Source organism: Periophthalmus magnuspinnatus, chromosome 21 (assembly GCF_009829125.3).
Source record: "Periophthalmus magnuspinnatus isolate fPerMag1 chromosome 21, fPerMag1.2.pri, whole genome shotgun sequence".
Classification (NCBI taxonomy): Eukaryota; Metazoa; Chordata; class Actinopteri; order Gobiiformes; family Gobiidae; genus Periophthalmus; species Periophthalmus magnuspinnatus.
In genome coordinates, this window is record NC_047146.1 from 21,203,250 (window position 1) to 21,228,781 (window position 25,532).

Here is a 25,532-nt window from a genome sequence, read left to right on the forward strand (position 1 = left end):
AAGCAAGGTTATGTAGAGCTTTGTAAGTAAAGAGGAGGCACGTCTAGTGTTTTAAAGAAATACTACGTATATAAATCCAAAACATTATTATTAATACTAACACTGCCACTACTTCTATCGCGTCCTTGTTTCTCTGTAGTGAAATATTGAAGCTTGGTGGTAGTGTCTGTGTGATTAATATTTTAGGCGCAGTATCAAAGTGAAGTTGTCAACATTAAACTCATTGGTGGAATCCAGTTTGTCATCACTCAATCATTTATGACGTTTTAATTTTCAAAAACACAGCTCAAAACATAGCTAAATATGTGACAATCCTGATGGAGACAGGGTAAAGGCCATGTATGCTGAATTCACTGTTTTTAGATTTCAATCATGTTATAATGTTGTTTACTTATTAAAAAAACATGTTGAGTTGAGGACTGAATGGGGCTAAACCAGGACTGATCAAGGCTATACCAGGACTAAAGCAGAACTAAACTAAGATTCAACCAGAACTAACCCAGGACTAAATCAGGACTAACTAGGACACTAAATCATCACTAAACCCAGACTAAACCAGGACTATACCAAGACTATACCAGGATTAACCAGGACACTAAACCAGCACAAAACCAGAACAAAACCATGACTAAAGCAATCATAGCACCAACCAATGACGGAACCATATTACTCCTGTATTTAGCAGGTGCTTGTCTTCATTGTCTCTTGTGGACAGACTCTGCCTCTCCTCAGACCAGTCACTGGGACTTGTCCAGTGTCAGACTGTATGAGTGACTTCCTGATGTTTCTCATATGAATCTTAAATGACAGTGACAAATGAACCACAGCTCGGGAGCGGGACTCTCACAGTGATTGACATGTCAAGTTTAGTTTATTACATTCCTCTCTTCCTGCTGGGGTCAAAGTACCAAAATGAAACAAGAAATTTATGCATTTTTGGACCATTACAAAGAGAGAAGATTTGCCATTGTCTTAGTTTTAATTTTCATAATATTGTAAATAGAAGCTAATATCCCTTCGCTATTTTTTTCTGCAGGTTGACCATTCTTGGATAATATCTGAAAATTACCCACTTGAATCCGAAGAAAGTTCTGATGTGAGGACAACAAAAGGACATTCGCCATGGCTAGAGGTACGTACACTAAAAATACTCTTCAAATGTGTGCTACTATTAGCACGATCTATTAGCACAAGCTAACCTGCTCTAAGAAGGGCTGTACTGGCATGGATGAATTATTGTTTCAACAAAATCAGTGAACATAATATTTATGTAACGCTCAGTGTTATCAGCCATCTTTGCACCCTCTACTGATGGGTTTTGTATGTAAAAATATATTTTAGTTGTCCCTGATGTCTTTCTCTCTCTCTCTCTCTCCCCGTCCTGCAGCAGATGCAGTGGGGAGTGTAGTTCCAGAGCAGCCCCCTCTCTCCCTCCCTTCCATCCCAGGATCGGAGCCTGGAGCCTGGGCCACTGCCATGAATAACCTGGGCATCGTCCCCATGGGGCTCAGCACACAGCAGCTCATATCAGGTAAGCAGGTGGAGTTAGACACTGAGTGGCAAGTACTCTTGCCTCACAGCCTTAAGGTTCCGGGTTTGACTCTGCTTGGGCCTTTCTGTGTGTTTGCATGTTCTCCTTGTGTGTGGGTGGGTTTCCTCCGGATACTCCATTTTCCCTCATCAACCCAAAACATGCACAGGAGAATACTCCACCTAAGGTAGTCCTGACCAAAACTAGTTCAAGATCTGGAGATGGTGATGCTCCTGAGGACAATTTTCCCTACAGGGACAAACATAACCTTAACAAATAACAAATAAGTGTTTTTCTTGTGTCCTTGGGTAAGACACTTTTCACAATTTATGCTGATTAAAATAATTTTTGTATTAGAGGATCCTGTGTTGAGCTCTGCATGCAAAACTGAAATCTGTAAAAAATTTTGTTGATTTCCAAAAATGTTTAAAATTTCTGATATAGCGTTGGTTCCCAGAGCGACCCCCGGCCTGCAGAGTGAAATCCCAGCTGGTGCATGCTTAAGCCAGTAGATTTTCAGACCTGGACTTTGGACCACAGTGTGCTCTGAGGCTGTCTCACATCTGTATTTCATAAAGATTCATTTGACTCAACTTTAGGAGCCTCAAAGTCTCTAAAGAGCCCCGAATATCCTCACATGAACCCCAATTTGACCATTTCATCGTTATTATGATTTACCATCCTGCCTGTTGGTCCAATATAGGCTGTTATTTATACCATTTAACCATTTTGTCAGTACTTTTATACTTTTATAGTGACATAAACATAACTACCTTGTGTAGCTCCTCACTCACTGAACAGGAAGCAAAAATATTCTGCAGCAAAAGGCATCATCGATATTACGACTGATTTTTCAATTGCTATTACCATTTGAATTGTTTAAACAGTCGCAGTCTTTCCAAATGAATAATTGCGCCAACTCAAATTCCGTTTTTGATTTGATCTTGATATATTGTGCCCTACTCCGTATTGCACCAGAGAAAGTTGCTGCTGTTCTGTTCCTTGTGTTATACCCCTCCCTCTGTTTTCAGCGTTTGGTCCAAATAAGGTTAAAGTGAATGAAATGGAGTTTGAAGGAGCCGTCAGAGCGCAGTGCCACTAATGCTGCTGTGATTACTGTGGAGCAGAGCTGATGTACGGTGCTCCTGATGCAGGGTGAGACCTGGGCTACGGCTGCTCACTACAGTTAAACACTACGGTTAGAACACAACAAAGTTTAAATGATGCCAAACTAAAGCAGAGCAGGTGAGGGCAGGACACTGAGAGGGGGATGGGATGGAAGAGAGGGGGGAGCTGGAGAGGACTGGAGAGGAGTTGTTGTTTATAACGCCGGTGGAAATGATGTAATCCCCTTTTGCACCTGGTGTAGACCTAGATTAGACCTGGAATAGTCCTGTTATGTGTTTGCTTTGTAGATCTGATGGTACTCAGAAAACAGAATATTTTCTTTGGTGGTACTTGGTGTGAAATGTGTGGGACCCAGCGCTGTAGACCATCTAGAGCGGCAGAACACATAGGCGCGTTTACATTTTGCATCTAACACATAGGAGTACACAGGGATGAGATGGTATTTTATACACTCTTATTCTCTGGAGTGTGTCAGATGCCCTCTCAGCGCACCAATGTCCTGCCCTGATGTAGTAAGTTACATTATGTGGACTGAAATCTGTGCTACTTTGAGTTTGGGATCTTTGGTTTGTGGGGACCTAAAAGATTAAGGTGCAATTGTCCCTGTAGGGAAATTTGTCTCTGCATTTTGGCCCATCCTTCAATATCATTTCACTCTGCCTTTCGTTTTATCACAGGGTATGGATTTAAAACTCATCACTGTTTGGCCATCACTGTCTGTCAGAAGAGAACAGCACTTTATGAAGTTTATCTATAAGGGACTACTTCAAAAACTGCCAGAATACCTCACCTGCTTGTTAATCGTTGATACCGGAACCTTTAATACCAGATCAATTTAATAATCTGATAACAAACTTTTATACACACACCTGCACTTGTTTTTGATATTTTATATAGACTTATTTGTTTTAGATAGTTTTTTTTTTTCAGTTTGTATTGTATTTTAAACAAGGTGCTCATGAAAAAAAGAGCCCAAGTGCTCTCATTGGGTCCCCCCTGTATAAATAAATAAAGGATAAAGATAAAGATTAGGGCCACATGTTGGGAGTAGTGGGACCCATCTCCAGATCTTGAGCTAGGCTTGATCAGAACTACCTTAGCTGGAGAACTTTACCTATTGTGCACGTCTCGTTGTTGAAAGTTCAACTACGTAGGCTTCAAAATTCAGAAAATCAGACACTAAAACTAGTATTGAAACTAGATACTGTTAGGCGTGTTCTATCAAAAATGAAGACTGGATTCGATCAGTTCAAATCTCAGAAATGTATTCCCCTGACAGTTACAATACGTAATACCTAATACAGAGCTCTGGGGTGAAAGCATTATTCCTAACAGCCCACATACGTAGGACTTACAGCCAGGCGCTCTGACTGTGAACTTTCCTTTGACCCAAAGGTAAAAATACAACATGAATATGCAAATATTATGTTGAGCAGGTTGACGCCTTGGTTCCTCCTTCTGGCCTCGGTCACCTCTCTAGGACATCCCCAACTGCACCGGTCTGTTTTTCGGCCTTGAGTCTCCTCCGGCTGCCTTATCTCTGTAAAGGAGTTTCTGCAAAGCACCCAACTACTTCCCATAATTCAGAACACACAATGTTGCCTTTAAAGGGGGGACAATTATAATGAATGAATGGTTTCAGTGTTAAACTATCAAACAAGTGCTCAAAATTTAGGACAAAAATGGTGCTCGTTAAACATCCTTCAAATGGATACAACATTCAAAGGATATATGAATTCAGAATTTTGATATATGTATATGTGATGCAACTAAGAAGCTTTATTACTTAACATACCTTTCAATAGCCATTTGAGCAAAAAGAAAAAGTCAGTACTAAAAAAGTCACATTCACAGGACAGAAATTAACCGAAATAGCTTTAGAATGATCTTGAGCTGTATTAAAAGTATCAGACCACATAGACTAATATACGCCCATGGACCACTATGGACGACTGAGGGGCTACACAAATATAAGGCCGCATGGTAATATAAAAGAAAGTCCCATAATTTAATGTTGAAAATCACATTCTTATCTAACTGCAGTGTTTTTTTTTAATTTTCATTGTGGTATTGGAATCGGTATCAAGGATCAAGTATATTCATTGGTATCAAAATCGAGTTTGAAGACCCCGTATTAGTGTTATATCTTTTACACATTACACAACAACCTATTGATAATATGCCTTTCCTTCTATGGTTGAATATAACATGCTGAAAACACAGTGGCAGTGACGTGAATTAGACTTCAGTATTATTGTGTAGAAGTAGTATGTTTCCGAGGCGGTAAAAGCTTTTGTATAAAGAAAACTGCAGCACAAGCCTAATTCATCACTGAGACTGTGAGCAGCCCAGAGCGAGGCCTGGTCCTGCTCTGCTCCTCAGGGCCACAGGAACTCGTTAAAATGGTGTCACAGATATCAGGGCGCTTAAAAACACACTACAGATATCAGAGCGCTTAAAAAACACTAGCACACATTTATCACTACCACACAGCCGAGAATCTGCTACTGCTTTAATATGACCTATACTACTGCCATTATCACTACTACTACTAATATTACTACTACTACTCATCACAATCACATAGCCCAGAATCTGCTGCTGCGTCAATATGTCCTATACTACTGCTATTATCACTGCTACTACTACTACTAGTACTACTACTACTACTACTCATCACAGTCATACAGCCCAGAATCTCCTACTGCTTCAATATGACCTATACTACTGCTATTATCACTACTACTACTCCTCCTCTTACTACTACTACTACTGCTGCTGTTGCTACAACTACTACCTAGAATCTGCTACTGCTTTAATATGACCTTTACTACTGCTATTATCACTGCTACTACTACTACTACTACTCATCACAGTCATACAGCCCAGAATCTGCTATTGCTTCAATATGACCTATACTACTACTACTACTACTACTACTACTACTACTACTACCACCTAGAATCTGCTACTGCTTCAATATGACCTATACTACTGCTATTATCACTACTTCTACTACTGCTGCTGTTGCTACTACTACTACTATTTCAATGGCTACTACTACTATCAAGGCACTCACACATTCATCACAGTCATTTAGTCCAGAATTTGTACTGCTTCAATATGATCTTTACTGCTATTACTACTACTGCTATCAGGGTTCTTAAATATTCACTGACACATTCATCACTATCACACAGCCTAGAATTTGCTGCTATACTATTATACTATTATACTGCTACTATACTGCTGATACTCCTAAAGCAGCTAAAGTGTGTATGACAGGTTTTTAATGATATTCAAATTTATACTTCATTTGGCAGGATAATAGAAAACAAAATATTACAGGAAGTATAGAGTTCTAAAACATACTCATGATGCTAAGAAGAATTTAGTACTGCAAAGAAGACCTGTAGAGATAATATATGACACCTGTGGATCATTATGTTATAATTTGGACACTATTCATCTAAACTGACTTAAAAGAAACAAGTCAGTTCACTTACGCATTAGAAAACTGTATTGCCGAATAGGAGCAGCAGGAGTTTTTTTTTTTTTCATTTGTACCAAAATGAGTCTGCAACTCTGCCGAATCCTGTGCATATCACCGATTAAGAAAATAAAACTGGAGAATGAAGTAAGTACAAAGCAATGGGCGTGTACCATGACAACACGAGGATTAATCGGCCACATGGCGTCTTGAAGATAAGCGATGTAGAATATTGCTCAAACATGCACAAATCACTCCAAATACAACTTCGGGTGAGTACATGGTGAAGGGAAACAGCTACAGTATGGTTAAAAGCTCTAAAAAGTTTAAGTTTGCATAATAGGTCTACTTTAATATACACATTCATCACAATCACACAATCAATAATCTGCTGTTGAGTTATGAGTTACTACTACTACTACTACTACTACAATGGTACTTAAATACACGCTCACACTTTCATCACAACCACGTGTGAACAGCACTTAAATACATGCTCACACTTTCATCACAGCTACACTTGAATGGAATCTCACCTGAGCTATTATTTCTACTACTACTAAGTAAATACATTAACAGTTATATCAATATTGGTCTTTTTGTTTAAATTGCCTCTTTGATAGTTTGCCCCATCATCAAATTAAACAATGAGCTAAACCTCCAGCAAGGTACTCCTCCTTACTAGCATGGTGGTCGACCTCAAACAACCTCTGACTTGCTTGCACGGTGATAGCGTAATTTTTCTCGCATTTTTGAGGAAAAGTCTGGACTCTGAAATGACTGTAAACCTCATTTCCTCTGGCTCTGAGTTCAGCTGCATCAGCCAGAAGGAACATGCACAGACGCAGAGGAGGACGATGATTTGAAAATGAATTCTCTCGGGTCAAAATCTGGATGTTATTAGACTAAAGTTTGGGTCATCGCAAAACTTTGATTTAAAGCCTAACAGCTGCAAGATTTAAACTGCCAACACAAAACAAATGTGTTGAATGTGCTGGGGGGGATGTTGTTGTTGGTTTTCTGTAGAAGATGATGACGTCCCTCAATTAGGTCAATGAGTCTATTTTCTGTCCTATCCCGCATTAACCCTGATGTTGTTTTATGTGATTGTTTTGTGTGATTTCAGAGCCGTTGTGTCTGCAGCGCTTCGACCCTGCTCTGGGCCTCCTGACGCCCCTGAACCCCCTGATGGGCCTGGGTCTGGTCCACAGTCCTGGTCCTGGTCCAGATGTCCCTGTGGTCAAAGAGATCATCCACTGCAAGAACTGCACCCTGTTTCCCCAGAACCCCAGTGAGAACCCACACACACATGCACACACGACACATATACCTCAACTAAAACCAAGATGCTACATATTTATCAACCTGGGGCATCTTGCTGCACAAGGTTACATACCCTAAGTAGAAGTTTTATAAATTCATTATATCCTACGGACTGGTAGAGATAATTTGGCCAACTTATTACCACTGTTTAACAGTGTAATTTCCTGTTCATACTCAGATCTTCCCCCTCCATCAACTCGAGAGCGCCCCCCAGGCTGCAGGACAGTGTTTGTGGGTGGGTTACCAGAGAACGCCACAGAGGAGGTGATCAGAGAAGTGTTTGACCAGTGCGGAGAAATCATGGCCATTCGCAAGAGCAAAAAGAACTTCTGTCACATCCGCTTCACCGAGGAGTTCATGGTGGACAAGGCCCTCTACCTCTCAGGTTTGGGAAGAGATTTTGTCAAAACTCCATTCACCTTATAAGATTTAAAACTTAACTATGGTAAGGCTAAAACAGGATTAAAAAGGACTAAACCAGGATTAGAACAGGACTATGAAAGGGCTAAATAGTACAAAACCAGGAAAAAGTGTACACATAAAGCTTTATTTTAACCCTTTATTGCAAAGAGGTAACTGCACAAAACATGGCTACACTGCTTTCTCAAAGGTTTCTGGTAAAAAAAAAGGGTTGTGGGTGAGTTTGTAGTAAATTTAGATGACATCATTTCAAAAAAATCTAAATCGCCTCCATATCGTCCCAAAATTATCAGCAGAGTTTATTGGTTGCTCTAAACAATTGGTATTGACATTGGGCATAAAAAAACCCCCAAAAAACATGTCAGTTGGTCTCATTCTGTTTTATATTCTCAGATATTTTATTCGTTAATTTGCCTCTCCTCAGGTTACCGAATGCGTATTGGCTCCAGCACAGATAAAAAGGACTCTGGTAAGATCCACGTTGACTTCGCCCAGGCGCGGGACGACCTGTACGAATGGGAGTGTAAGCAGAGACTGTGGGCCCGAGAGGAGAGGCACAGACAGAGGGTCCAGGAGCAGCTGCTGAGACCCCCCTCACCCCCTCCCATAGTGCACTACTCTGAGCACGAGGCCAGTGTGCTCGCAGAGAGGCTCAAAGGTCAGACAAAACACTCTTTTTTACTGTATTATTTTATGTGTGTTTATTTCAAAAATCTGTACAACACATGTCAGTATGAGTTTGCTCGGTTAAAGGCACTGACAGATTTTTGGTGGGTGACATCTCAAATCTCTTCAGGCAAGTTTTTGATGAGAGAATAACATTATAACATGGTAGAAAGCTCCAAAAATCAATTTAGCATAATCCCCCCTTTTTTAAATTGTATGGACTTTAGTAAATAAGGATGGCCAAACAAGCTTTCATAACCTGAATGTCTGTCAGGATTTGAAATACATTATATTAAGCGTATAAAATAATACCTGATCTTTTCTTCTGGCAAAAAAACAGTCCATTGTTCGGTGGTGCCCTCAGCTCACCTGCTTCTGCTCTGCTGCTTTCTACATTAATCTGTGTCTAAGAATAGCCTCAGTTTCAGGTACATTCATGATGAACTCCCAAATCTCTGTGTTTTAATCATCCAAAATCACTGTGCTCTACCAAATCAGCTTTAAAAGGTCAAAGGTCGCAGCACTCCTGGATTGATGGGGTGCATAATCCAACAGCGTACCACCCTCTGACAAACCTGAGCAATTATTGACGTCTTTTTGTACACTATAAACAGATCAACACTGCAGGGCTGAAGCTCACATTACATCACAACACTGCAGAATCCACATAGTTTAAAACTGAGCTGGAGACAGGTTAATATTCTATTGTGGAATCTGTCAAATTTGTTGACTTGGTTTGTGTATAATATCTCTGTAAATACTGGGACTATTTACATCAAACAAAAACTTACACAAAGTTCAACATCTGCTCTGTGAAGACATTGAACTTTTTTTTCATAGTAGCTCCAGAAAGGTGCTTTATTGTTCGGTACCAGATGGGATTGTTGTCAGTTAAAAGTACTATAAGAGATAAGATTAACATGACACGTTTGCGAAGCCAGTTCCCAACAAATAATGATAAGATTCAACATTTGTGTCATAACTTTGGATGTTTGGATGTTTTTCTGAAAGTATGACATCATCAAATTTGTGCCCCCAAACTATTGTGAATATTTTGGGGCACAAGGAGACCATGAAAACACATATGTTCCGAATTTTAACCAAGGAATTTCATGTTTTTCTTATTCTGAAATGTTCTAATCTTGGACTAAACAATACCAACCTAGGACTAAACCAGGTCTAAACCAGGTCTAAACCACAACTAAACGAGGCATAGCCAGGATGAAAGAGAACAAGCCAGGACTAAACCAGGACTAAACATGCCTAAACCAGATCTAAACCAGGTCTAAATTAGGACTAAACAGGACTGAACCAAGTCTAAACCAGGACTAAACAGAACTAATACAGGTCTAAACCACATCTGAACTAAATGCGGTCTAAACCAGGACCAAACATGACTAACCCAGGACTAAACCAGGTCAAAACTAGGACTAACCAGGACTGAACCAAATCTAAACCAGGACTAAACCAGGGCTAAGCAGGACCTACCCAAGACTAAACCAGATCTAAACTAGGACTAACCAGGACTGAACCAAATCTAAACCAGGACTAAACCAGAACTAAACCAGGACCAAACAGAACTAAACCAAGTCTAAACTAGGACTAACCAGGACTGAACCAAATCCAAAACAGGACTAAAGAGGACTAAACCAGGTCTATACCAGGAATAAACAAAACTAACCCAGGACTAAACCAGAACTAAACCAGGACCAAACAGAACTAAACCAAGTCTAAACTAGGACTAACCAGGACTGAACCAAATCCAAACCAGGACCAAAGAGGACTAAACCAAGTCTAAACCAGGACTAAACAGAACTAACCTAGGTCTAAACCAGAACTAAACCAGAACCAAACTACAATTCAGTCAAATGTATTCATACACCAAATTTCCACTACTCCAAATCTTTTCTAATAATGTCTTTTGTTCTCACTCACCTTAAAAACCGACAACCTCTCCCCCTCTCCTTCTCCTTCCTCTCCGCTCCTCTTCCCTCTGCTCCTCTCTTATCTCTCCCCTCTTATCTCTTCTTGCTCCTCTCTCCTTACTCCTCTGCTCCACTCTCCCATCAAGTCAATGTTTGCAGACTTTTCATTCAAACCAGGCTCTGTATATTTGATCTGTCACTGCGTCTCTATGGGCCTAATGTTCTCTCAGTCATTTGAATAATAATTGTGGTTTGGCTGAATTAGAAAGCGTTTAGAGGGCTCAATACGGCGTTATACCGGCGTTTCTGGGACATCGTTAGGCTGATAAAGAGCCTATTCAGAGCTATGGTAGATTACACATATACTGTAATGCATTCAGTACAATAGGCCAGGCACACAGGGATAATAGGCTGCAGTGAGGAGAGGTGAGATGGGTTTACCAAGGTTATTTAGAGGAAATAAAGCGGGTTTATCTAACTTTTTATAGCATTAATGAGAGACGTAGGGACTAGCGTTGAAGCATGGAAGTCTTTGTAATGTTTAGGTCAAATGTAAGTGAGTAGGACAAAACCAGGTCTACACCAGGTCTAAAACAGGACTAAATCGGGTCTAAAGCACCGGTAGATAGTGACTACTGCAGGGAGGGAATGCCACAAGAGGACAAAATCTGGTCTAACTCAGGACTTGACCAGGTTTGACCCAGATCTAAACCAGGTCTAACCAAGACTAAACCAGGACTAAAGCGTGTCGGATCCATATTGAATAGTGTATAAGGATCAGTCCAGGAGCAACAACAAAGTCTGCAATAAGCCAGGACTAAACCAGGACTAAACCTGGACTAAACCAGGTCTCAACAGTGTGATAGCCCGGGCCCATTGCCAGGGACAGACACAAACTGCGATGTATTGTGCGCTCTGCTGAGAAGGTGATCATCTGCTGTCTCCCATTTCTCCAGGACCTGAGTCTAATTCTAACCCAGGTCTAACCCAGGACTAAACAGGACTAAACTAGCATTAAACTGTGTAGGTCTAACCCAAGTCTAAACCAGGATTAAACCAGGTCCTCTTATTCTGACCACAGCAGATCAGGAACACCCCACAAAAGCTACAGTTTTGAAGATGCTCTGACCTCACTCAAATCTTTATTCATGAATTGTTGCCAGATAAAACTACCATTCTATCACAGTTGTTTACTCCTGTCTTATATGTATGTTTTTTTTTCTCAGATGACCATAAATTCAGCGATGCCACGGCAGTTTTGTTCACGTGGATCGAACGCGGTGAAGTGAACAGGAGAAACGCCAATCACTTTTACTCCATGATCCAGTCGACCAACAGTCACGTGAGACAGCTGATCACAGAGAAGACGCAGAGCGAAGAGGAGCTGGAGAGGGCCAAGGAGACGTTCAAGAATGCACTGCTCTCCATCCTCAATCAATGTAAGGGGCTGATGTTTACATATTTATAAGCCGCCATCTTGGAAAACCCGGTCAATACTAGGTTGCATTCGTGTGACATTGCAAAATTATAGATTGCTTATAGTTTAAAATTTAGCTGGAGGACAGATCAGAGTTCAGGTGCAATTTGCTGTTTAAAGGTGCAGTCTGTACCTTTACCTGCTGTCTCTTTGGTAATATTAATTCTTTGCCTAAAATGCCCCAACATCCTATTATACTTTGTGTTTATATTGCTCCAAAATACATTGAAAAACTATTATTTTTACAGTGAGCAAGTAGTTGCCTGTCCACTGATCTGGCCTGTCACTTGGTTTGGTGGCGTCACCCGCTCTTTTCCATCGAGATAGTGTGGAGATAAGTTTAAGGCCAAATTGTGCAACATTTCAGGCAAGGCAGACGAACAAGTAGCAGTCAAATGAAGCTTGTCAACACCAACAGTTATAGAGGCGAATTTGGAGCCAAGTTCCATATTTGGAATTTCGACCGCGAGTATTATAGCAGCCAAAAAGCCAATCCGGAGTCAGCCTGCTGAAGTTAATGACCCTTTCCACCCGAACCTCTGTTTTAGCAGGGAGCGGGCGCTTAGTAACATTGTCAATCAGGTGCCTTATTTGTCTCTTATTAATGTTCATCGTTTGATTTACAAACACAAAGTGTGATCATGCAGAGCGGGTTAATATGAACATTTTAAGACCAAAATTACGCGTTTGACAGCAGCAGTTACGGAGAGAGGGGCAACAGTTTTTCAATAGTAAGTCAATTGGAGAAAGATCGCATCTATGCTCACTTCTTATTTGTAACACGGTCGCTAGGAGGTTAGCTATACATACAGTCTATGCCAAAAACATGATTCCAGTTTAAAAGGACTTTAATCCATACGATTAATATGGTAAGTTTATGGTGCCAGTCCCAAACAAATAATGATAAGGTTCAACATCCATAGCACCCATAGCCACATCCTATTTGTGTGTCCTTGTCTCCTTAACTCCTTGATGCATTAGCTACAAATCCCTCCCACTGAGGACAGAAGCAGGTTATTTCTAAATGGCTCACTCGGGTTGACGTGACTGACAGTTGAGAAATTGAGAAATCTACTTCAGACTATTGCCTACTTCAGACACACAGGGATATAGGGGTATGGGGGGCGTCTGGCATACAGGGATATAGGAGAAAAGGAGGGAATCTGACAGACATGGATATAGGTGGTTTTGGTGTCATCTGAATCCAAATATACAGCTATATAAACATTAGTATCATCTTTATACTATGTTGATTCTCACAGTTTAAGTCCTCTCTGCCTGCGTCCGGGTCATTTAGTCGGTGGCGGGCTGCGTCTCCCTGACAACGCCTTCCCATCACCCTTGGCTGCAGCTCCAGCTTCACTACTATCAGGCTGTGAGGTGGTGTCAAGGCGGGGTCAGACTGACGGAAAACAAGGGCTGTGGTAGGAGGAGAGAGGCAGGGAAATAAGTGTAAAAACTCATTTAAACCCAGACTAAACAAGGACTAAACTAGGACTAACCAAGGACTAAACCAGGACTAACCAAGGACTAACCAAGGACTAACCCAGGACTAAACTAGAACTAACCAAGGTCTAAACCAAGACTAAACTAAAACTAAACCAGGACTGAACTAGAATTACCCAAGGACTAAACCAGGGCTAAACCAGGATTAAATTTGGACTAACATAGGACTAAACTAGAATGAAACCAGGAGTAAACTAGGGCTAACGAAGGACTAAACCAGGACTAAACTTGGACTAAATGAGGACTAACCAAGGAATAAACCAGAACTAAACTATGACTAAATAAGGTCTAAACTAGGACTACTCACGGTCTAAACCAAGACTAAACACAAAGACTAAACCAGGGCTACCCAAGGACCAGAAATACCCAAAGTCCAGAAATACCCAAGAACTAAATTAGAATTGCCCAAGGACTAAATCAGGACTAAACCAGGATTCAATTTGGACTAAAATAGGTGTAAACCAGGATTAAACTAGTACTAACCAAAGACTAAACCGGGATTTAACCAGGACTGAATTAGAACTAGACTAGGAGTAAACAAGGAACAAACCAGAACTAAACTAGGATTAAACTAGTACTAAACCAGAACTAAACTAGGAGTAAACAAGGACAGAACCAGGACTAAACTAGTACTAAACTAGGACTAAACCTGGACTAAACCAGGACTAAACCAGCATTTGTACCTAAACAGAATTTTCAAGTCTCAACTGCAGTGATTGTCAGTCTGACAATAGAAGTGTTGATGGGACAAGAATACATTTATGAACATCTGACAAGTACAAATCTATATACAGCCTTTTGTGGCAGTGTATTTGCAATAATAATAATAATAACTGACATAATGGGGCTTCACATCTGTCTGTTTGCAGCTATTTCATTATATCTTTTTCATTGCATATATCGCAGACAGATTTCAGTTCACAGTGCAGATTATTTTGAAAACCATGAATATTTGCAGTCTAAACTAGTGGATCACCATGTTTACATAATGGGAGGTGTGCAGACACATGTTCCTGTTTGCGGAGAATGTTCCTTTGTATCTCTTTAAAGCGTATAAACTATATACAGTGCAGTGATAATCCTATAGAACTTATTGTTGCTCTTAATTTTTGTTTTGTATGCATTTCTTGAGTGTTAATTAGTTTTTGTTGTTGATACCTAATATGATCTCTTTCTCTCTCTCCATCTCACCTCACACCCTCTCTCCTCCCTCTCTCTCCTGATCCGTCTCTCCACTCTCACTCTCAACCCTCCTTCTCTAGTTGAGCAAATCTGTGGAGTGTTTTCTGCTGCGTCTAAACAAAAGGCCTGGGACCACTTCACGAAAGCTCAGCGCAAAAATATCGAGATTTGGAGGAAGCAGTGTGAGGTGGGTACTGCATTTACATGGAACTACTACAAATATGTACTCACGTAATTATAAGGTTACTTAAAATGGAACAGTGTTTAACCTGCACTTTGGTTTGGTATGGTAAAGGTTTAAACCAACTTGACTTCAGCATAGAAACTGGTTACCCAAATGATTTTGTAATTAAAAATAAATGATCCGTTTACCTCGTTTCTATGGGGACGATACAAATTTTACCCTTCTTTAACCTCAGAATATAGCGATAAATAGGATTTCACAAACAAAATGTAAATCACTGGAGTTAAAGATGTGAGTCAGCAGCACTTCTCCTTTGAACTTGACCGCCCCCCTCTCTCCCTCTCTCTCTCTCCTTTCTGTCCCTTTCTCTCCCTCCTCTTTCTCTCTCCCTCACTCCCTCTCTCTATAACATGAGTTGGACAGTTGTCTGTGATCCGTGTCTCTGTACATCTACTATTCACCAAACACAGCACAGCACTTCCTGGAAACCGCTGCCATGGAAACTATGATTTCCAGGGTTCAGATTTAATAATTAAACACGAGTCATATCCAGCCGACAAACAGGGGAATACAGTGTGTGCTATGATATCTGTCACAAGTGTGAGCTAAAGAGGGAGGAGAGGGAGAGGAGGAGAGAGGAGAGAGGGAGAGGAGGAAAGGGAGTGATGGAGGAGAAAGGGAGGAAGCAAAAAGAAGGGAGAGAGAAGAAGAAGGGAGAAGGAGGGAGGGAAAGAAGAGAGTTGTGTAGTGTATGCTATGGTATCTATTAAAAATGTGAAGAAGAAACGATAAAGAGAGGAAGGGAAAGAGAGGAGAATGAGAGAGAGGGAGGAGGTAAAGATCGGAGATGAAAAAGAAGGAGGTGAGAAGGAGGGAGGGAGTGGAAAAAAAAGAAGTGAGAGTAGATGGAGGGAAGAGAGGGGGGGGACAGGGGAATACATGTTTTTTGATCCCTGTCAGAAATGTGAGCTAAATCAGGAGGAGAAATGGAGAGAAAGAGAGAGAGAGAGAGAGAGAGAGAGAGAAAGGGAGAGAGGGTGAAACACAGAGAACAGGAAGGGGAGTAGAAGAGAGAGAGAGGAGGGCAGGCTTTTGACAGTATGAGGGCCTGGCATTCATATTTTATTTGACCAGTATACCTGAGTAAACTAAGACATACTGATTAAAGGTGCATTGCGGAGCTTTTCTAATAGATGGTGCACCACCTGCTTGTCTCATTGGAATTACTCAAATCAGTTTCAAACCTGTTTTTGACACACATACACTTTTCACACTGATTTGATCACTATTTAGTCCTTATGTAGACTTGATTTGGTCCCGTTCTAGTCCTGGGTTAGTCCTGGTTTAGTCCTGGTTTAGTCCTGGCTTTGTCCTGGTTTAGTCCTGTTTAGTCCTGGTTTAGTCCCAGTTCTAATGTGATTTGTGCTAGTGTGAACGCCTCAGTCCAGCTCAGCTCAGTTTGAGTTAAAGTCCTGTGTGCTTAGTGGCGCTGTGCTAAGTCTGTCTCTATGGAAACAGCATTCATCAAATCACTCCTCCTCTCTCTCTCTTTCTCTCCCTCCCTCCTTCAGAGATGTTCTCCATCTTCCCCCTCTTATTGACTCTCTGTCTCTCTCCCCCCATTGTCTCTTTCATATATCTCTACATCCTATCCTCTTTCTTTCTTGCTCTCTCCTTTCTCCTTCTCTCTTCCTCCTCTTCTCTGTAGATCTCTCTTCCCCCTTTCCTCTCCATTTCCCTCTCTATCCCCTCTCTTCTCTCCCCTCTCCCCATTGCTCTCTTTCTCATCTTTATGTCTCCCTCTCTCCCTCTTTCTCCTCCTCTTTTTCTCCTCCCTCTCTCTCTATCTTCTCTCCTTCTTTTTAAAAACACAGATATAATGACCATGAGATTTATAATGTGATGTTCTTATTAAAAGCCTCAGACAGAGAATTAGCATATGCCCATTAGACTGTGCGAAGGTCGGTAAGAGCAGAGAGTGTCTATGTTGTATTTAGCAGTGGATTCCTACATTAACCAAATCTGTAAAAGGGAATAGTAGCTAAGTATCCATCGGCAACAAATCAAACCTCAGTGTAATGGAAAATTAGGCCATAGTGATTAACTATTCAAAAACATATATTAACAAATGGCCCTCAAAATGGCGTCTATAACAGGAAAATGTCAAGTAAAACCAAAACACCTCCAATCAAATTAACACATATGAATGAATGTATTTCATTTTTTCAATGGATTCTAAAAATAATTACTTAGCAGAAATGCTACACAGTGGAACTTTAATGCCCTGTTGTGTTTCAGGAGCTGAGGAATGCCCACAGTGAGGAGGTGATGGGGATTAGAAGAGAAGAGGAGATGGAAATGTCTGATGAAGAAGACACAGAACATCTGTGTAAAAGGATCTGTACGGAGCAAAATGGTACAGGAATTTAACCGTCAACCTTCACCTCTGGCCTATCTAAACCAGTCTGAGCAATGTGGGAATCTAACCATCAACCTTGAAAGCGGTCTATCTGATTTTAACCGTCTTAAAAATGTGAAAAAGAGAACTGGTTCATTTTAAATGATTTGCAGGGGTCCAGAGAGGTCCTCACTCACCTTATATATATATATATATATATATATATATATATATATATATATATATATATATATATATATATATATATACTTTTTAGACTTTTTAATTAACTGTTTGTTATTACTTATTCAAGTTACAAATATTGCATATGTGTTTGCCTAGATGTAAAAATACATCTGTGTAACTATGTATCTCCTGATAAAATGACATTTTAAGACCATCATACCTTTAAATTTACCCTGTCTAGGGCCACATAAAATGATGTGGAGGGCCACGTTTGGTCTGCGGTCCTTGAGTTTGACACATGTACCATAATGAGTTAATAAGTGCTGGGAGAAAAAATCTGGTATGGGCCATTAGTATAAGTGTTACATGAATCTAACCCTCAAGTTCCACCTCTGTCATTTCTGAGCAAACGGGAATAAAACCCACAACCTCTAGATTTCATTTAATAAAATTTCAACAGGAAATCCAACCCAAATCCTTTGGCCCATATAATCTTGTCTGAGCAGTTTGGAAACTGAAACATAACAATTGTAATTGTGAAGGGAGAGATTGCAGATCAGGCAGAGTTGAAAGTTTATCTGATCAGATGAATGGAGATACAGACAGCAGGCACATGTGTGGTGTTTCAAGTGCATTTTTCCAGTACTTATAGCCAGAGAAAAGTACTATCTATAGAAGGCAGGTCTTATAAGGACTTAACTCATTTTACGTAGCTGTTTACTGTAGCTGTGTACAGTGAGGTAGACTGCGTCACTAAAAAGATGCTTGCAATCACTGAAAAGATGTATTACAAGGCCTCTTGTCAACCTGAAAATGAAGAGCCATATCATGTAACCGAAGTAGCAGGTTCCAGTGTAGACATCTTAAAATAAGCATGTGTCGCATTCCTAATGAGAAACAAGTTCATCTCAATGCTTAAGACACAAAGTATTCAACACAAGGTTTAAGAGTGCAGTAATAAAACAAAAATCATGCTTTCAACAAGTATAATGTTTTAAAATCATAGAGTCAACTATACAACTCCAAGAGCTTACATCCTCTACTGGCATTTTATACTTTTACTTATACTCTATACTTTTACTTGTTTTAGTGAAATAGATTTATATGTTTAAAATACCTGAATAATACATTGACCTTTGACCTCTCCCTGTGCTTATTCCAGGTGTGCAGAGCCAGGCCTCTCTGTGTGAAGAGAACGACTCCCTCCGGTGGCAGCTCGACGCATACCGGAACGAAGTGGATCTACTGAGGAGGGAGAGTCGAGCCAGGGGACCCGAGGAGGACCAGGCACTCAACCAGGGACTCAACCAGGGACTAGGACTAAACCAGAACCACGTACCTAACCAGGGAATGAACCAGGGACTGAACCAGGGGTCAAACAGTGCAGAGGCTCAGATACATCAGCTGCAGAAAAACATGAACCAATTGCAACAGGTTTGATTCTCATTCATTTTTATTGACTCTGAACCTTTTTTTTTTTTTTTTTTTTTTAACTTCTTATCTTCATATTATTTCTCAGTCAGGTTAAAGTTATGGTTAAGATTAGGTTTAGGGATGCACTGTCTCTGGCCACCACCTATGACACATTAATACTGATAAATACATAATGTTCAAGTGTCTGGCCCATTGGCATAACGGCGTGAACCAGACACACAGAGATAAACCTGAGATCCCTATTAGTTTTAAGCTTTACTTTACCCAAAACAAAACCAAATTGTCCCCACCCCTTCTCTCTCTTTCTCATGTATAAACTTCAAATTCTGCTGCAGAGTTCAGCCTGATTTGACTCGTGTCTGTTTCTATTAGAAGTGACAGCAGTGACAGAACAAGCCGCCAACAGAAACTCTCTCTCTCTCTCTGTCCATCTCTCTCTTCTCTATAGCTCCCTCCCCTCTCTCTCTGACTCTTTCTTTCCCTTACTCCCCTCCTTTCCCTATCTTACCTCTCTACATGTCCCTTTCACCACCTCTCTCACTCTCTCTGTCGTCTTTTCCTTCTATCTACCTCTCTCCTTTCACTCACTCTCTTTCTCTCACCTCTATCTTTCTCTACCCCTGTTTCTTTCTCCTCTCAACCTCACCCAGTTTTGTCTCTCTTTCTCTCTCTCTGTGTCTTTCCCCTTGGCCGCTTCTCTCCTCTCTCAAAACAAATAAAGGCTAGAATCACAGCTCTAACGTACAACTGTATTTAAAAGCTAATTCAGTTAATTGTTTTGTGTATTTTTCGGGTTTACAGCAGTTGCTGAGTCTCCAGGAGCAGCTGAGGAGCAGAGAGGATGAGCTAGAGTCAGCCAGAGAGGAGCAGAGGGTCCTGGAGAGAGAAGTCTACAGTCTAACAGATAAGGTACTGCAACAGGCCTAAACCAGGACTGAACCAGGACTGAACCAGGACTAAACCAGGACTGAACCAGGACTGAACCAGGTATAAACCAGGACTGAACCAGGACTGAACCAGGTATAAACCAGGACTGAACCAGAACTAAACCAGGTATAAACCAGGACTGAACCAGGTATAAACCAGGACTGAACCAGGACTGAACCAGGACTGAACCAGGACTGAACCAGGACTGAACCAGGACTGAACCAGGACTGAACCAGGACTGAACCAGGACTAAACCAGGACTGAACCAGGCATAAACCAGGACTAAACCAGGACTAAGCCAGGACAAAACCAGGACAGAATCAGGACTGAACTCATGATTGAATCAGGACCAAACCAGACTGAACCATGATTGAACCAGGGCTAAACCAGGACTGAACCAGATCCAAGCCAGGACTAAGCCAGGACTGAACTCATGATTCAACCAGAACTGAACCCGGCTGAACCATGATTGAACCAGGCCTAAACAGGACAAAACCAGGACTGAACCAAGACTGAACCAAGACTAAGCCAAGACTAAGCCAGGACTAAGCCAGGTCTGAACCAGGATTGAACCAAGACTAAAACCACGGCTAAGAAAGAAATACATCTCAAATATAATGTGAATGTATTCATCACAGTAAATACTCTTGCAGCCAGGAAAACACAATAGCCAGTTGTCGATAACAACTGACAGGGCATGATGCAATATTAATCATGATTGACTTAAATGTGTCTTCCAATTCTAAAATTTTAAAGAAATGTTGGAGGCTTGGAGCAAAAACTGCAGACCAATGGGGCAGAGGAGCAAAGGATGCAAAGGAGAGAGTTAGATGGAATAGAGGATGCAGAGGAGAGGGTCAGATGGGACAGAGGGTCAGATGGAGGAGGAGAGGAGTTACACAAATAGCAGAGGAGGCTCATGTTACAGATCTATGCAGCAGCTGTAGACATCATCAGACTAAGAGACTACACGGATAAACAAGGCTAAACAATATCCAGGTATTAGACTGTGCCACTAACTAAAACCAATTAAGTTCAAATGAGAAGGACCAGGCCTAAACCAGGTCTAAACCAGGTCTAAACCAGGTCTAAACCAGGTCTAAACCAGGTCTAAACCAGGTCTAAACCAGGTCTAAACCAGGTCTAAACCAGGTCTAAACCAGGTCTAAACCAGGTCTAAACCAGGTGTAACCAAGGACTAAACAAGCACAAGTCTATCTCCATGGAAATTCCACCCAATTAAATTACAGTTCAGATCTATTTTTTTTGTGCAATAAAAACACCTATAATTGAATAAATACAAGACATCATTTTAAAGATACATTCTGTGGAACATTCTAAGCAAAGCAATAACATCTCCATGACAATAAAGGACCAGGACTTACACAGGACTGGAGCTGGACTAAACCAGGACCAAATCAGGAATAACCTTGGACTAACCTAAAGGATTATTCCATGATAAAACCAGAATTAACCCAAGACTAAACCTGGACTAAACCTAAACCCGGACTAAACCAAGACTACCCTAAAGAGCACAGACATGCAGTGGGCAGTATAAAGCAGGATACAGTAGGTTATTTCCATGGACTCGCTGAGGCGCTAAATGGGTCACTGGTCTTGAATGGCACAGCTGCATTAGAACACAAGAGAGCTTTGAGTTTGAGGATAAAGATATATATTGGGACATTTTCAGAGAACGGACATCTCCCTCCACTCTGCTGTGGAATAAACAGGAGTAAACAAGGATTGAACCAAGACTACAAAAGGACCAAACCAGGACTAAAGCGGGTCTATAAAATAGAACAAAACCAAGACTAAACCAGGTCTATGCATGAGGACTCAATCAGAAGTCACTCAGGACAAAACCAGGTCTAAACCAAGTCCAAACAACTAACCCAAGACTACACCAGGACTAAACCAGGACTACACCAGGACTACACCAGGACTAAACCAGGAATATACCAGGACTACACCAGGACTACACCAGGACTACACCAGGACTAAACCAGGACTACACCAGGACTAAACCAGGACTACACAAGGAATAACCAGAACTAAAGCACGACTAAACCAAGACTACACCAGGACTAAATCAGGATTCAACCAAGACTAAACCAGGACCAGGAAGTATATATAGACCTCAATATTTCTGTGTTAAATAATCTTCTCCTTGTGCTCAGCTTCTGAATAACAATGTGGAGACTGTGGAAAGCACCAGCTCTGAGCTCCAGGACAAGGTACAACTCACTGCACTGACAGATGTGACAATATATGATTTTATACATGTATTTATATTTTAAACCTGTACTTTTCTGGTGGAGGGTCATTGGCCTTTCTTCATAGAGATGTTATGGAATTTTCCACAATATAGCATTAAACTTGGCTACCTTCATGCAGACAAGCAGGCGATGCCACAAGGCCAAGTAACACGTCAGACCTTAAGAATTTTTTTCAACATTTTTAAACTATGTAATTATATAGAAAAGCACACAGTGGAACAGGAAAGCAGTAACATCTCCATGGAGATAAGTAGGTGGTGGACCCTCCATCAGAAAAGCTGCATTGTGCACCTTTAAAAGCACAAAAAAAGGTAATAATACAGTGAATGCGTATTAAACATCTTGTCATAACCTTTGAGTTTTAAACAGAAAGACTGTAGTTTAATCCATGTTTATGCAGCAAATAGAATTGGACTAGAACTATTTTTGGAGTGATAACCACACCGCCAAACGTTTAGGTCTAATTCACCAGCCCCTTCTCAGCCTTCCTCATGTGTAATGTGTTGTATTGTCCTGTAGGTGGTGAGCGGCTGTGTCCCGTGTGTGTGCCCGAGCAGAGAGCGCAGAGGAGAGGGGAGGAGAGGAGGCATCGTGTCCGAGAGAGAGGCCCTGCTCCTGGGTAAGTCCACTGCTCCACCCGGGTCACTCTACTTTTCACAGAATATACAGTGATTTCAAAGTAGAGGCTGAAGACTGCTTGTATATTATATCGCCATAATCTAATACAGAAAGAAAGATGGTTTGAACAATTTCTTTTCTGTAATTCAATGGGATGTAAGATATAAATGGTAAAAAAAATAAATAAATAAAAATGTTAGAGGGAATTTTTATTAAAATTTTGATGCAGTTTTAAACTCTCGCTCAGCAGAGGGAGCAGTTGCATACTAAACAGCATCATGTTCATTTGACAATAACTGTCTCATACCAAATGTAATGAACAAAACAGGTGAATGGAATTGAAAAATCTGATTTATGACTTTGTTGAGTGTTGGGTTAAAAGCTTCATTGTTGTCTTGTGCAACCCATCTGTCATCCTTTGTCTCCCTCCATCCTCTACTCCCCCATCTCCCTCGTTCTCCTTCCTTCTCCCCCTCTCTGTCGCCTCTCCTTTCTCAGTCTATCTAACAGCACCCACCTTTCTCCCCTTCTTCACTGTGTCTCCCCTCACTCCCTCTTTTTGTCCCTCCCTCTTCGCTCCCCCTTCTCCTCTCTCACACTCTGTCTTCTCCCCTCTCTCTCACTCTCTCTCACCCCCCTTCTCCCTCCTTCTCCCCCTTTCCTCTCCTCTCCCTCTTCGTTCTCCTCTCCTCTTCTCCCCCTCTCCTCTGCTGTCTGGGCCCAAACCAAATGAAAATGGATGAATTGAATAGAGTGCTGGTTACATATTGTTTTTCTGTGAGGCAGATTTAATATCACATTGTATTGATTTTAAAGGCCCCATGAGTCATTAGTAAATTAGATTAGGCAGGTCAAAACAGAGCTCCGCTGTTGTAGCTTTCTTTCAAAAAATATACACATTTGGCTCATTTTATTTTATGTATGTGTGAGAATTATTATCACATTTCAAATTAGGTTCAAATATTAAAAAGAAATTATAAATACATTTTTGGTCTTTTTTCCTTCCAGCTTGGTTTCAACATAGAAGTCCTATTTCGACCTGATTTGTTCATTTATTTTGGCACATTTGTGATCGGTTTGGGAATATATAGCTCAAAATTGATTCTTGTGAGCTTTTTGCCATGTTTTAAGGATTTTAACTTGTCCAAAACATACCTGGAGTTGTGTTTTGCTTCATTCACACATGTTTGAGTCTACATCTCCAAAGCTCAAAATGCTCTGTTCCACCTTGTGACGTTATGAAGCGGTTGTTACCAGCTCCTTTTACATTTAGTTCAGTAGAGATTGGTAATTCCAGAGCTGAAATCATCCAAATAATTCTAGCGAAGGTGTATGGAGTTTAAAACACAGTGGAGCACTTCCTGTATTACCACATGACATGACAAGGTGAAACTGAGTGTTGTCTGTTTGAGAGGAGAACTCTAAATATGCAGGGTTTGTGTGTTAAATGTGTGAATGAAATAAAACTCAACTCCAGGTATCTTTTGGACAAGTTAAAATCCATAAAACATGGCAAAAAGTTCACAAGAATCAGTTTTGAGCTATATATTCCCATGTTTTTGATGGCGTTATATGGGCCCTTTAAATAGTTTTAATTACCCATACCCTTTAATTACCCTTTGCTTTCTTCTGCAGGTGTGATGTCCACCTTCCTCCACGTCCATCCGTTTGGGGCTAACTTGGAGTACCTGTGGTCTTACATACAAAGACTGGACTCTAAGGTCAAGATTAAAGACGCTTTACCAGATTTTTACAAATATTTACCAATATATCAATACCGATAGAGCAGGGGGTATTATGCAATGTTGTTCCCTCATCAGAAACATGCCTGAAGAAGTTTTAGATGTCATCCATGCCTGTTTCAGTCATTTTTTAGCTATCCTTATTCAAATACACCTCACAGTTGGCTGACTCATTCACTCGACAATTCTCCATAAATATACAAAGGCATGATACAAAACTGTACATAGCAACTTGACAAACCTGATGCAATGTGCAGTAGTTTCATTGGTGAAATGCACATTTTTTTATATATAAATTTGATCTTAGTTTATCTGCTCATACATTTAGTTTTTAGATGAGTTCAAGCTGGAGTGGAGAGGAGATAATGTAGTAGACACCAAGGTAAAATGCTACTCGGATAGAAACAAAAAATCACCCATCAATAGCACCAGACTACTGTTTTCTCTCAACACTGAAGCTACCATCTGTAAGTGTATTTGATTTTTTTTCACAATAAATGGCAGATGTGAGACCTTATCCCCTCGCCTCTCCCCTGGCCCCTCCCCTGGCCCCTCCCCTGGCCCCTCCCCTCACCTGACCTTTGTTCCAGCTCACCTGTGCTCTCTGGTCTTCCTGTCAGACCAAAGCTCACACTATCAGACAGCAGTAACACAGATAGGATCTAGAGGTGGTATGTGAGAATACAACAGGGGCGGGTCAGCCAGTCTAATTGTAGATGGTAGCTTTAAGTCCTATTTTAATTTAATAAATCTTTTCCTCTTTTCCTCTTTGCTCTTCCAGGTGACGGCAGGCGAGTTGGAACGTCTGATGCTGCGCCTTCCCTCCATGTTCAGGCAGGAGCTCAGCGGAGTCGGGGCCAATCTGGAGAAACGATGGAAGTTCTGCGGCTTCGATACTTTGGGATCACCATGACGACAAACTCACGCACACACCAAACGGACTCAATATGAACTATTAATGAACTACAGAGAGGTGTGTGCGGGGTTTAAGAGAGACTGAGGATTCTGCGGGAGTCAAAGTGATATCATGATCTTGGAGTTTATTTAAAGATGCACTATGTGACATCTGTGGGATGAGTCCCTCCAACAGAACCATGACATAATGCACCTTTAACA

The 25,532-nt window shown here is 40.9% G+C and overlaps 1 protein-coding gene across 1 annotated transcript; it reads left to right on the plus strand.

Annotated features, from left to right (window-relative positions):
- The first annotated feature begins 1,059 nt into the window (after positions 1-1,059).
- Positions 1,060-25,488, plus strand: enox1 (ecto-NOX disulfide-thiol exchanger 1). The gene is made up of 14 exons (XM_055230341.1): positions 1,060-1,132; positions 1,388-1,531; positions 7,276-7,440; positions 7,651-7,857; positions 8,317-8,550; positions 11,710-11,922; positions 14,729-14,835; positions 17,131-17,248; positions 18,579-18,850; positions 19,652-19,759; positions 21,958-22,014; positions 22,576-22,675; positions 24,310-24,395; positions 25,198-25,488. Exons 1-14 carry the CDS (start codon positions 1,123-1,125, stop codon positions 25,327-25,329), a joined length of 1,953 nt encoding a protein of 650 aa, XP_055086316.1. The 5' UTR covers positions 1,060-1,122; the 3' UTR covers positions 25,330-25,488.
- Positions 25,489-25,532: the final 44 nt, after the last annotated feature.

Bases quoted from the DNA above. Each gene is read 5' to 3' on its own strand.
- enox1 (XM_055230341.1), top strand. The intron at 1,532-7,275 runs GTAAGCAGGTGG...GTGTGATTTCAG, and splicing joins CACACAGCAGCTCATATCAG to AGCCGTTGTGTCTGCAGCGC. The intron at 7,441-7,650 runs GTGAGAACCCAC...GTTCATACTCAG, and splicing joins CCTGTTTCCCCAGAACCCCA to ATCTTCCCCCTCCATCAACT.